This window comes from Sturnus vulgaris, chromosome Z (genome assembly GCF_052056855.1).
Source record: "Sturnus vulgaris isolate bStuVul1 chromosome Z, bStuVul1.hap1, whole genome shotgun sequence".
Lineage (NCBI taxonomy): Eukaryota > Metazoa > Chordata > Aves > Passeriformes > Sturnidae > Sturnus > Sturnus vulgaris.
The window spans coordinates 72,983,112-72,996,788 of NC_142283.1; the positions used below are offsets into that span (position 1 = coordinate 72,983,112).

At 41.0% G+C, this 13,677-nt stretch overlaps 1 protein-coding gene across 2 annotated transcripts in view; it reads right to left on the reverse strand.

The window, feature by feature from the left end:
- UNC13B (unc-13 homolog B) overlaps positions 1 to 13,677 on the reverse strand; it is a 205,786-nt gene that overhangs the window by 135,835 nt on the left and 56,274 nt on the right. For both annotated transcript variants that reach the window (XM_014886034.2, XM_088157158.1), the window contains exon 8: positions 7,457 to 7,679. In XM_014886034.2, coding sequence (XP_014741520.2) covers positions 7,457 to 7,679 — 223 coding nt within the window. The remainder of the gene's footprint in view (positions 1 to 7,456; positions 7,680 to 13,677) is intronic.

Genomic DNA, 13,677 nt, shown 5'->3' on the forward strand with positions numbered 1-13,677 from the left:
AAATAATCCAGGAGAAGTGCTTTTTTGGCTATCATCCTCACTTTTACCAGTAGAGTCTTGATTACTGGCTGTATTTTCATTTGAAGAAATGTGAAGAAAGCCAGAAAGAAAACCTGGCGTGTGCTTCTTCTGAGTATCACCTGCACTTGGAGCTTCTGGCCCTTTGGCTGAAGAGGTGGATTCAGCTGAGCCTTTACTTAAGTCTGCTGCGTTTACTCCTTCTTTCATCAGTTCTCCTTTTACATTTTTAGGCTCTTCTTGAGTACTCTTCGCTTTCTGCTGCTCTTCTTTGGCCTTAAAGGAAACAGAGGTACTATCCTGGTGTTTTTCTTTGTTTACCTGGGCAGTAGACAGGTTTTCTTTATTCATGTTTTTCCTTTGTAAAAGTTCCTTCTTATTGCCTGATAAATTTGAAACTGAACTAGATTTTACTGGAACAGCATTTCCTGAATTACTGCTTCTGCCTCCATGCAAAGAACTGCCACTAGAACTCTGATGACTTTTCTGGTCCTGTGTAGGTGCTAGGTTTTCTGCAGAAGAAAATTTAAATAATGATGACATAAAGCCTCCCTTCTCATTCCTCTGTTCCTGCTTTGCTGAAGAACCCAGCCCACTGATAAAAGGAAGTTTTCCTGTGAAAGGAAATGAGTGCTCTTCCTTTGATGAACTATTTTGTCTTATATCCTCCTCAGACTTATGGTCTTTAAAATGTTCAGACATACTTTCTTTCTTCCCTTGTTCAGCAGAAGGAAGCAACAATTGACTGAAAGACTTTTTGAGTGGACTAAAAAAGCTTTCAGATGCTGTACCCTGATCTTGAGGCTGTGACTTAGGTTCCACATGACCTCTGTTTTGCTTGTTTGCCAGTCCATGGCCTGCAGGATGCTGACTGTCTGCATGCTTTGCAGGATGCTGACTGTCTGCATGCTTTGCAGGATGCTGACTGTCTGCATGCTTTGCAGGATGCTGACTGTCTGCATGCTTTGCAGGATGCTGATTGTCTGCATGCTTTGCAGGATGCTGATTGTCTGCATGCTTTGCAGGATGCTGATTGTCTGCATGCTTTGCAGGATGCTGATTGTCTGCATGCTTTGCAGGATGCTGACTGTCTGCATGCTTTGCAGGATGCTGACTGTCTGCATGCTTTGCAGGATGCTGACTGTCTGCATGCTTTGCAGGAGGCTGCTCCCGGGCAGTGGGCGCACCCTCTGCCAAAGTGGCACCTGGCTGACTTGTAACAGGATGCAAATCTGGTGGCTTCTGTGGCACATCTGGCTGCTTGGGACCCAAGAGACCATCAAGATTGGCTTTCAGACTGAAGGAACTGACTGAGTTTGTGAGCCTGCCAAAGATCGAAGACACAGAAGTGCTACTTGCATTTATCTCTGCCTCACTTTTCTGAGTCTCTGGAACAGTGCTGCTGGTCCTGGCTGACGTCTGTCCAGATGGTGTCTCACTCCTTTTTGCCTCCTCAACTTTCACAGCACGGCTGTCCTTGGTGTGCTCCTCTTTTGTGACTTCTTGTTTCGGCACTTCCTTCTCAGAGAAGATCTTTAAAGGATTAAACATGCCTATAACTGAATTCATAACTGAATGCTGGCTCTGCTGGCTGTCAGCAGAATTTCCTTGTGTTTGCTGGGGAGGATGTGATGCAGAAGCCTTACTGTCTGTCTCAGTTGTTTCTGGCTTGTTGGAGTTTGTGTTCTGGGCTCTTCTATCACTGCTCACCTGGGATGGTAGCAAAGACTGAATAGAGAATTTGGTGTCAGATTTACTATCTGCTGCCTCCTCACTTTTACCCTTAGTAGTAAATACATTCAAGATTCCACCTTCTGATGAGTTTTTGTTTTCTGTATTCTCTGGAGTGGAAGACACAAGTTTCTCAACAGAGGCTGTGAGCTGCTTTGTGCTTGACCCCACCTTCTCCGTGAAAGAGCTGAACAGGGAACTCACTGTATTTTTCACATCTGACAAGTCTGGAAGAGATTCAGATTTGCCTTTGGTACTCTCCTCTGCAGCAAGATGTTTGGTTTGCTCAAACTTTTTAGCTCCTGCCGAATTATCAGCATTATCCTGCTTCAGTGGCATATTCTCAACATTTTTCTTTGTTTCTGGCAGTGTACCAAATTTGCTGATTTCTTCCTCCTTTTCAGCTAAGTATTCAGAGACTGATTCTACCAGACATTGAAGTTCATCCATTGTGTCTATGTACTCCTCATTGGGTTCTTCCACGGGAGACAGTGTTAAGTCTTGCACAGGATGATCATGCTTGCTCTCTTTAGTTTTATGTTTTTTATCAGACCTAGCTTTTAAATGGGAGCCCGTATTTGCAGGGAAATTAGCAGCTATATTTCTCAAATGGCTGATGTCAGAATCATACCACCTTTTTGAAAGTGTAGCCAGTTCCCCCGTTTCATCATCTGAAACAGGCGAGTACTGGAACTCATCAGAAGCACTGCTGTCAAATTCCTCAAGGACATCGACAGGCACAAAAGTGTCCTCTAGCATCCTCATACATCTCATATCCTCAGTATTACTCAGGTGAAGTGAGTCTTCATGGTTCATCCCCTGCTTGTTGGGCAACTTGCCACTTTTAACCATTAACCCATTTTTGTATGGACGCAGGACTGGATAAGCAGGCAACCTCTTACCTTCAGAGTTACAGGTGTATTTTCCAACTCTATCATATACTGGGAAATCATCAATGAGTTCAGAACTAGCTGTCACACCATTGAAATAAATGCTTTTCTCCCCAGGAAACTGCAGACCTCCATTACTTTGCAAGCTTATTCGTTCCCTGTCTTCAAAATTGTATCGCAGCTTCTTTTTCCTTCTTCTATCAATTGTATCATATTCCTGAGGATATCTAGGGACATCTATAGACCCTGACTCCAGACACAAATTTTGGCAGCACCTTGATCTTTCACAATGGTTTAAATTTTCTCTTTTTGAAAGAGTTTGCATCTTTTTCATGTTTTTCTCATGCCAACTTCTAGTTTTATGAGTCTTTTCTAAGAAATCGTCTATTAACAGTTTTCCTAGCTCTTCATAGTTACTCTCTCGTTCTTCTCCATCTTCAGTGTCAAATGGAATGATCCTGACTTTTTCATTTCTAGCTAGGCATCCTTGTCTAAGATGAGAAATAAAGGGAGTGGGAGGGAAAGGAAGAGAGGCAGCAAAAAATAGGAAGAGAAAAACAACAGTTTTAAAAAAAGCTATAGGAAGGACAGAAAAAATAGTAATGGAAAAAACATGCATTAAATAAACGAAAATTAAAATCAGAAACATTCAGAAATAACAAAATTGAAAACCTGCCAATCTACCACCATTACACTTCAATCAAATAGTCAAAAAAAGTAGCATGGGCAGTGAGATTGCATCGGTTATGTCTGCACAAAATTTAGAAATGCCTTTTTGAGGGAGAACAGCTTTCTGTGATCAAGTGAGGGCACACAGCCTTGGCTGTACCAGTACTCTGCTGTTGCTTTTTTAAGCGTGCTGAAAAGAAGTCACTTATTGCAGCAACAGGACTACTTTGAGATGCAGTGCCCACGCACACCACTCCACTATGCTGTGCCTGCAGTTTGGTCGCTCTGGGCTGCAGACTTTGTTTTAGCAGTATTCATAAAGCACACAGGGACCCTGTATCTCTCACGGGTGGCAACACAGCAAAAGTTTCATCTGGAGACTTAGGAGTCACTGGACTCCAGGCAAGTGGGGACAGGGGACAAAATGTAAACTGTGGGCATGAGCAACAAGAGGAGTTTCAGCTGTTTCAGCATTCCTCTGCTGGGAGAGCTCTGGCTGAAGCCAAGGACCTCAAGGTGCCCCTACCAACACAAAATTAAGATTCTCAGCGCTATTACTGGACCAGAAGGCAAAACGAAACACTCATGCTGGATATTAGCCCATCAAAAGCCTCAGATGCCTTTCAGGATCTGTACTTCCCATTTATAATGCATCTGAACAGATCCAGCAATTTATACTTGTCCATTGTGGGAGAATGGATTAGCTGTGAAACAATCTGATGTTTCCTAGAAACCCAAGTAAATGGCCCTTGGGATTTTGGGATTAATTCTTATTCCTTGGTCAGTAGGATTATCTCAACTGTTCAACAGCCCTACAGACACTAGCAAAGAAACCTCTTCTTGATTTAAACCTCACAAGGACAGCTCCTGACAATCTACATACAAATAAACACGCAGAAAGGGGATGGGGTATCAAAATGATCATCTGAAAGATGCAGCTTTGCCCCACATCACCCATTCCTGAAAACTAAGGAGCATGAAGGCATATGTGTCCCGGATCCAGTAGTGCCAGAGAAGGGAAAAGAGAGAGCACAAAGGCATTTTATGGATACTGCTAATCCAAGAGTCTTCACCATGAGAGCTGCACGGAGCATGCCAACACAAGATACAGATGGGATCGCCCTGAAAGAGAGATGGATCATTGCATTTTATACTGCTGCTTTAGTGCTGCATTTGTAACAGGATTAGCTAACTTATACTAATTGGAAAGATGCTCATTACTTTAAATGAGTCCTGTTATACACGGGAACTATAGAACACTTACTATACTTCGTGCTCACTATTTTAAGCCAGTAATTGAAATAATTTTCTTTTAAAAGATTCCCAGGGCCACCATAGTTACTGGATCAAGCCTTTCCAAAACTCAGCTGAATGCAATGGGAGCTACATGAACGTCTGAAGAGCCATTATCTGTATATGCTGAACCAAAAAAATTGACTAATTTAGGCATAAAGAAAATTACTTTCCTTTCTAATTGAGCTTCTTTCTCTGTATGTGTTTCCTCTGCTCTTTTACAAAGCATCCTTTTTATTAGAAATAAGAAAAAAACATTAGCCCAGATTTAACTACTACCAATGTAAAACACAGCTGAGGCCAGTAGTGAGTATCAGCTGAAATGTACCAAAGGAGCACTTCAAAGCAAGAACAATGGGGAGACAGGCAGAGAGGTGAAAAGAAGGTAACCCATTCATCTGACAGGTCTAGAGACTCAGATGTGGACTCTAGGTCAGGGCAGCCTCTCAGTGGAATCTATGCTATGATATTGAGCAAAACTAAGGAGGTATGGAGGACAAACAGTTAAAGAAAATGAGCATTGCAAAGAAAAGTTAAGGCTCAAACAAAAACAAAACAAAAACAAAACTGAGGGAAAGATGTCTGCTCTTCTGAAGCCAAAGTGGTTGCTGGCAGAAAACACTCCAAGGACAAATAACAATACTGCTTGTCATCCTTAGGAAAGTTTAGAAGAAAACACATTACTTCTACCAAAGGAATATGATCATATATTAACAGCTAATAAAGAGAAGTTGAACTTTTTCATCCAAATTCAAATATTGTAAGGAAAAAAACAGGTGTTAGAACAGACATTTTCTACTGTGGCGTTTTGGCACTGACAACCTTTTGACCAGTTCAAGACAGGTTTTAGCAGGTTCTTGCCTGGTTCTTCTGGGTCTGCCCAGGAGAGCTTCCTACAAGCCCTCATTTTCACAGCAACCATCAGCTGCAGTCTGCCAGGAAAACTGATTTCATCAGGTGCCTGGTACAAAGAACTGAGAGCTGCTAGAAACAAAAGTCAAATACAATTTGTTCCTGCAATACTCAGCTCCATCTTTGTTTTGAAAATATTTAAGACCTACCCATGTGCTTCTTTTCAGCCAGCTTGTTAGAAATACCTTTCTGGTAAGTAAGAGAGTCCCACGTAACTTCTTTGGAAAGCTTATTTGCATATTTTATGTTTTAAGATTAAATATGTAGTAAAGAATCTTGTTGGGTATGTGGAAAATGTGCATGGGAACAGGACTGCTCAGCTCACCACCAAAGATTTGCATTTCTGGACTGAAAATAATTTTAGACCATAGCAAACTACAAAGTTCATGGTTTTAAAGTAAATTTTATCAGTCCAGACCCTTTTGCATCAACATCTTAAGGAAATCGGGGGGAAAAAAGAAATATATTCCAGCTTGGTATTCTCAAACAATTCAAACCAGTAGGGGTTCTTTGGAAGGTCTTACAAACACATTTATCTTTTAGATACAGATAGAAATTCACATACACACTGACTCCAAGCAAAGCATGCCATGAAAAACTACCTGTATTGCCAACACCACTCCAAGAAATCATACAACTCTAAAAATATGCCGCCACCACTGGCTTCTCCTGACTGAGGGTCCAGCATCACTGGAGCTCAGCTCAGCTCTTCCAAAAAGAAAAAGCCTCAGCTCATCTTCTTAGTTAGATCATCAGCAATTTTACCACTGCAAGCCAGCAGCACAGACTCACATGGGAAAGGGAATAACTTGCTTATATAGAAGACATTTAATGAACGAGGAACAGAACACTAGGAATGACACATCACACTGCAGTAAACTCATTTTGTTGGCACACTTGCTTCTATTCTTGAAACCTCAGTAACAGTAACAACATTAGGTGTTACCGTTAAACTTCACCCTTTACCATTAATGATCATAGATCAAGAAGGGCAAAACTTAGCCTCAGCCACCCAAGACAATAACTGAATTTAGGTTCAGGCTTGAGAAAACAAGAACATTTGCACCAAGGGAGATAAGGTAGAACAAATTAGTTGTAATACAAATAAAACTCGGCACCTTTATGATAGTGCTTAAGTAGCCTCCTCTTCCTTCCTCACCAAAGGCAGAAGCAGCAGCTTAGCCTGTTCTACAGAACCACTCTTACCAACCAGACCAGCACTGTCCAAAATCTTCTGCTTTTCACCTTGCACAACCAGCTCTAGCTCACAGCCATTGATCCTGGTAAGGTAATGCTGCAATGCTCAATACTCCAGCAAGTTAAAAACACTTGTGGAACTACTGATTTATGGTAAAAAAAATCAGAACAAACACACTTTCGCACAGCTGAAAGTAAATCTAAAGAGAAAGCACACCATTCAACCCTGTTACATGATAACAAGAACAGAAGGAAAAACACCCAACAACTTATCTGTTACAGACTTTCTTCTTGAATACATTGTTTTGGCAGATCTCATAGAACTGGAGCTAATCCAGAAGAGAAAATAAATCTGCACCAAGAAAGAAGCTCCCAAGAGGATAAATCTGCTAGAATGTGTTTCACTGGCTTGGGAGGCACACCTACCCCATGGTACCAGAGCAAGCAACTACCCACTTCTGTAGCCTTCAGAGAATAAGGGGAAGGTACAACCAAGAGCAAATGACCTAAAGTTGAGTCAATCTTTTAAAGGTAACTCCCTAAACTGCCAGGTCTGGTGTAACACATATCTTCACAAGTTTTTCCAGGTTTACAGCAAAATCCCAGTGTCAGCCACACACATAACACCTTCTTATCAGAAGACTTCTAGAGCCCTTGATCCGCCCTCCCCTGGCAGCATGGTACCTTCATGATCTGCAGTAGAAAAACAATGGGGAAAGGAAAGCCACCCATAAGACAGCACTCACCTGACGGCCACATGCTCCCGATAATCCAAGTCGTAACTCTGGAGGGAGTTGGCACAGGAATCCCGCAGGACTCCCTGCTGCTGCAGGCGAGCTGGGCTCGTGAACTGGTGCACGGAGGCGTTGGGCTGCACCGTGGTGTGGTACGGAGGGGGAATGCTGTTGCTCGTCTCGCTGCGATAGTCGCTGTCCCGGTCATCCACGGCACTGTCAGCATCTTCAAAGGCTAAGAGACAAAAGCAGTTTAAGGGCACAGCTCTCTAGGTGCCTTGCTGGGACAGTGGAGCCCGTTTAGTTTTGGAAGAACGGCAAAAAACCACTATTTCTGCTGTGGCTGTATGTCCATCTGGCAGCTGGCTATCATCTCCAGTTCTCTCGAGTGTGCACCAAGGAACTGCAGTGATCAGATTCACACCCTCCTTTCCCCTTTCCTATTACAGTTTATTTTTCTTTAGTCATTACTAATAAACAGATTAAAACATCTTTATTTTAAAACAAAAGAAACCCCAACACACACCAAAAAAACCAACCAAACAACAACAAAAACCCCCCAGCACCCAAAATTTCAGATACTTTGCTACTGCCAAAATGAACCTTTAGACATTAGAAAATAAAAAAAAAAAAACAACCCACAAATCCAAAAACACTTCTTTGTGGAAAGGAGCTCTTTCTGAAAACGTTTCAACCTTTAAGCTGTAATACTGTCCTTTCTTCTCAGCAGTCCTAAATACAACTTCGTGGTTCTGGATTTTTTTAATGCTTTTTTTTTTTTTTTTTTTTTTTTTTTTTAAAGTTTTAGCTTAAGAGAAATTCATGGAAAGTAATCAGTAGGAAAATCAGAAGAACTGGGAGAGCAGTTCTGCTTATAAACAATTATACTACCTCTTATAGGAGAAAACCGCTACATTTAATACATACAGGTAAATTAGCTTAAGCGTAGTACTTAACACTAATAATAACCTATACACGAAAAAGCTCCTTTCCAGTGAGTCCCTCTCCCTGCAGAAACACTTCTGCTTGATAAGCCTTCAGGAAAGGAGTTATAATGAGGTAAGGTATCAAAAATATATGGCTGTGTATGGCTGTGCAGGATGCAAGGTTATCTTGGCAAGCTTAAAGTGAAATACACACACCATAAGGCAGTGGAGTGCACCATTAACATGCTTAAAACAAAAAAAAATAAGGATCAGCCATTATTCATTCTCTCTGCCACCAAGTCTGTCTAAAACGGACAATCAAATTAAAGCCCTCTCTGGTAGGTTATCCAATGGTGTGTGTCCTACACAGTCATTCATCACGAGGCTGAATAATAAAGTGAAAGTGCTCTTTACATGCCAGATCCTTAACAAACCCTGCATTTAACTGCTGAAAATCCAAGCAGATGGAATGGAGCGTCAGGGAACCCCTTTTTCCTCCATGGGTGCTTCCCATACCTTTAACTCAATCTCCATTTTTTTAATCTGAGATAAAATTTGCTCTTGATGATCTTTCCAGTTCACAACATAATAAGATTAGCACTTTAAAGTGGATGGAAGAGAAAAGAACAGCAGCAGTAAACATCTGCAAAATACAGAAATGCACCTGAAAAAGCCCTGCTCTACACTCTTAAGTGGAACCAATTCAATTTGATTGTCCGCACCAAGGGTTAAGCCTCCTGCTTTTTAGTAGTTTAAATGCTGCAGGGTTCTTGTCAGTCTCTAGTCAATTGAATAGAAATGAAGAGCAATCATATGCTGCTGTATTCAGCTTTATTAAAAGCACAGTGTCCATCAATTTAATCACAGTTCAGTGCTTAGGAAAAATATGCAAAATTTACGACACAAAAAATTATTTCATATGCCAAACCCCACTGAGGTGCATCAAACTTCCAGCCTGTGAGCAAGGGTCGATCTATTTGTCAATCACGAGACTCACCCTGGCCGCACAAGAATAACAAGCTATTACTCAGCTGAGCAATGTCATTCTTATTGCTCAACACTTGAGCCATTGCCACCTAATGAACAATAATTACTTCTACTGGGACAGAAAACACACTGCTCCAAAGAGTCTTTTAATGCCTCACTTTGCTGCTCAGCTAATTTCTTCGTCCCATCAGATGTAACTATCATTTAAGGTAAAGCCTAAGAAACTCTGGCATGATGGAAAGTTCTTCAGCTGTGGCTCCATAATCATCACAGTACTTGTAGAGGCTGAAGGCAGCCTAACTGAGATACAGGTGTAGGATCTGGTAAAGTCACCAGACCAACAGCTTTAGTGATAAACAATTTTGCTAAACTCAAATGTATAACAAAAAATACAAATCAGTAGTACTTATCTGGGTGAAAAAAACTGAATCCAGTGACTCACTAATACAGGGAGTGCAAAGACACAGTTATGTTTATTAGGAAGCAGAACACTGCTTCTACGGGTCAGGAATTCTGACCAGCTGACAGGCTCAGAGAATTCCAAATGAATCAAACTGTTGCAGAAACACTACCTGGATTTGTTAACCAGTCATCATATCTCACCTCTGCACTATCAAATGACGATTTCCCATATAAACGACAGTATCTCTAAGCAACATCCAAAAATAGCTGATTAGTGTAAACGTTATCAAACATTTACAGCATATACGTTTACAAAAGCTGACACCAGAATTTCTCAGAGTTCCTACTGGTTTTTAGCAGGGGGAAGTCTCTTTGAGGTCACGACACAAAATACCTCCCTGAGACATGTTTAAAGGATGCAAGGCTCCATGAGGCAGGAACAGGTTTTTTCTTTGATGTATGTCCCATGAACCTAACAGCATTCACAGATGTTAATACCAGACAGAAATCCTCAACTGACTCATAAATAAATAAGAGCCAACTCAAAAAACTCTTAGTCATGCTGAACTGCAACTACCCTATGAGCAATCTCACTTTATTTAACAAAAGTATTCTCAAACGAAGACATTGCTCAGCCTGATCAAAGGCAGGAAAACCTGGTCCATATGTGGCTTATAGCACACATTTCCTTTGCAAGAAAGTATCTTCTGAAATGCCAACATAGAGTGATGATCCTATTCATTAACATATTTGATGCTTAAGTTTTAATTAAGGGACTGACAAGAACTTGCAGAAGTGGCTTTGGGGATGCAGTGCCCCTTCAAATGGAGGCATTACAGCCCGTGTTTCAGCAAAATATGCCTCACAATACAATGGTGTAATAAATTCAAGTACTGTTTTCTTCAAAGAGGTGATAGAACAAGTCTTCTATAAGCAAAGTTGGAGCTTAGCCTCAGAAGATCAGTTAAATTGGTAACAAGACACATAACAATAAATATTAAAAGACAGTCATTTTTTTACCCCAGTTTGAGAATTTTCACATATACCAAAGAGCTGTCAAGGGATGAAAACTGTTTCTTTGTCACTGGACCCACTGCGTAGAGAGCTGTGGGTAAGGCTGAAGAGCCTGGTAGAAGCATGCTGCTTATGTTTCATTATTGAATATTCATGCATATACGCAGCAAAAGAAGAAAACCCACTGGGGCAGTCACATCACACAGTAGGATTTCACAGAGTGGGGAAAATCAAGGAAGGAGATACCTTCTGTGACTGTTATTCCTTCCCCTAACTCTCGCCCTCAGAAATTATAACATGACTGCTGCAGGGTAGAACATACAGTTCTAGAGTTTCTTGTATCTTGACCTCAAAACCACTTTGACAGTCCTGCTATGCCAGTTCAGCCCCCTTTAACCTCTGGCAGCTTCCTTTAAATCAAACTTCAGGACAGGAAAGAAAGCTAGCAGCAAAATTATTACAGGTGGCTGGATGAATGCACTTGAAGAAGTGGTTTTGCAGGTTTAAGGTCTCATGACACAGCAGGAGATCCTCTCAAGACATTGTATTCAGTTGAAATTGCCTCCTGCTTTTCCAGCACAGTCTGTCACCAGCCCCTGGGAGCCCACATCCAGCCCCCCAAACTTAGTTATCCTCTACAAACACGAGCAAAATCTTGGACAAAAAGAAAATCCTCATTAGTTCTCCAAAACAAGTGGTCAGCTTTCCACAGCTTTTGTCTATTTTAATAATACTAGAAGAAAATAAAGTGTACTAACAGAAGGAATAGCTACCAGGTCAGGAAAAGTCTCTGCCAGCTCCACACCAAGGGCCTGGAAATTAATTCACCTTCCACACTCGTCATCTGTTTAAACTTCTTTTCATCATAGCTGCCAACAGTTTCTTTCCTTAAGTCTCAGATCCCACTGCGCCACCATCTACTGAAGCACTGGTCACTTCAGACAAATACACTTTCCAAAATCTTATAACCAAAATACATACTAGCTTAAAGAGGACCACTGAAGTAAGAAAGAAGGAAAAAAATCTCAAAAGGACACAAGGGTGTTTTTTGAGGCTCTTCTATATCTTATGTTAAAACTGTCTAGGTTTTGAGAAATTATTTAAATGCAACTTTGCAGGTTTCGTTCATAGTATTGCCCTCATTGCTTAAAAACACATAAGAAATTTGCATATTTTTAAGGCAGCATGTTTGCAGTACTAACTTTTCAGTTTAAGAGCTTTCATAATCCTGTTTCTCTCACTTGAAAATACACTGCTGCTGAAACACTCAGCAACAAAGAAAAGAACTGGCAGGATGAAGTGGAAAGACTCCCTTGAACATCTACCCTACCTCTTCAAGTCTTTCCCTTTCCTAAAAGGAAACTAGGTCAGCAGTACAAGATGCCTCTTTCCTAAAGCACACTCTGCCCAACTAACAAGGGTCTGGGCTACAGCACTCCTTTTGCACGAAGCAAAAAAAATGCTACCAAAATGCTGTTTCTGTTGCTTCCTTCTCAGCTGCTGTTTTAACATTACAGTTAGAAGTGTGTTTTTCATTATATTGTCAAGCTAGTGGAGCTCACTTGGAAACACCAATAGCACCAATAATACAAGCCTGACTGTAAAGATGCTAAAATTATTTCAAAGAGGACAGCACAGCAAGGAAGACAGAAAAGGAGGAAGGGACAAAGGGAGGGAGCCTCATGCATACAGGTACCTTTTAAAGCAAAACCACCATACAGTGACTCTCTGGATAAACAGGAGAAATACACATACACAGCCCTCCTAGACCTCTCAGTGACTAATTCTTAAACACCCCATTTCCCTCTCAAATACCCAAAAATGGAAAATAAAGCTATTTAGGACACTGGTCCTTTTCTCAGTAGTGTAAAAAAGTAAATTAGTTACCTCTTGGTTATCCTATCACACCTCTAAGAATAAACAATTGAGACATCCAGCACTGAACAACACTGCCAAGGCACAAAGAACTTTATGTTTGATCAAAGATAGGACAATGAGGACAAAAAATACTGTGGGAGAAGAAATGGGGAAGTCACTAGTGTAAGACTTCTAAAATGTAGAACAGGTCCACATATGAAATGCAGTGTAACATCAACTGGACATTAGACTCAGAACTAGTAAGAGCTTCCTCTCCAAATTCCTTTATGTCAAAAATGGAAAAGCACCAGGCAGAATATCTGCCCTGATGGATATATAGTCACAGTGATCTTTCTCTGCACGCTCCCCTAAGCAACACTCTCATTCTTATGCTGTACACAGGGAACAAACACTTTTGTTTTAAGACTGATCAACCCTCACATGTTCTATAGCCTGTAGAAGCCACAGACTATCTTGAGCAGAAGCCTTGCCTGTTGGTATCTGTGCCACTTTCAGAAAGTCAAGATGTTTCAGGTACATTTTCAGCAAAAAAGAACAAAAATTTTGCAGCCTACGCAAAAGTTAATACACCAGTCTCCAGGTGTGGCATCAGCTCTACAGATCACAGACAGCTGCAGTATCTGAGTTTTTCCTGTCCAAGGCTGGTCAGCACTAATGAAAGCAAAGACCTGCCACTTTTGCCATGATACTGTCTCACTGAGGCTGAATGTTACACAACACCTACAACCCCACTGGTGTACAACAGTAATTTCTTCATTCATATTTACTCCTATTTGTAGTATTTGGAATATATTTCCACTGTATCTTCTTATCTTAATAAGAGAATGACTACAGAGTCCCCTATGTTTTTCCATTACTTCAAATGCTGATTTGGGCTTACAGAGGTATGAAAATTAACACACAGGCAAAAAATTAGTATCACCTTTACAGGAAAAGAGAAATAGTCCAAATCTGCCATCATGTCCTCAAATCCCAGTAGAAGGCACAAGCAACTCATTTAAAACATGACCAAAACAAAGCTAAAAG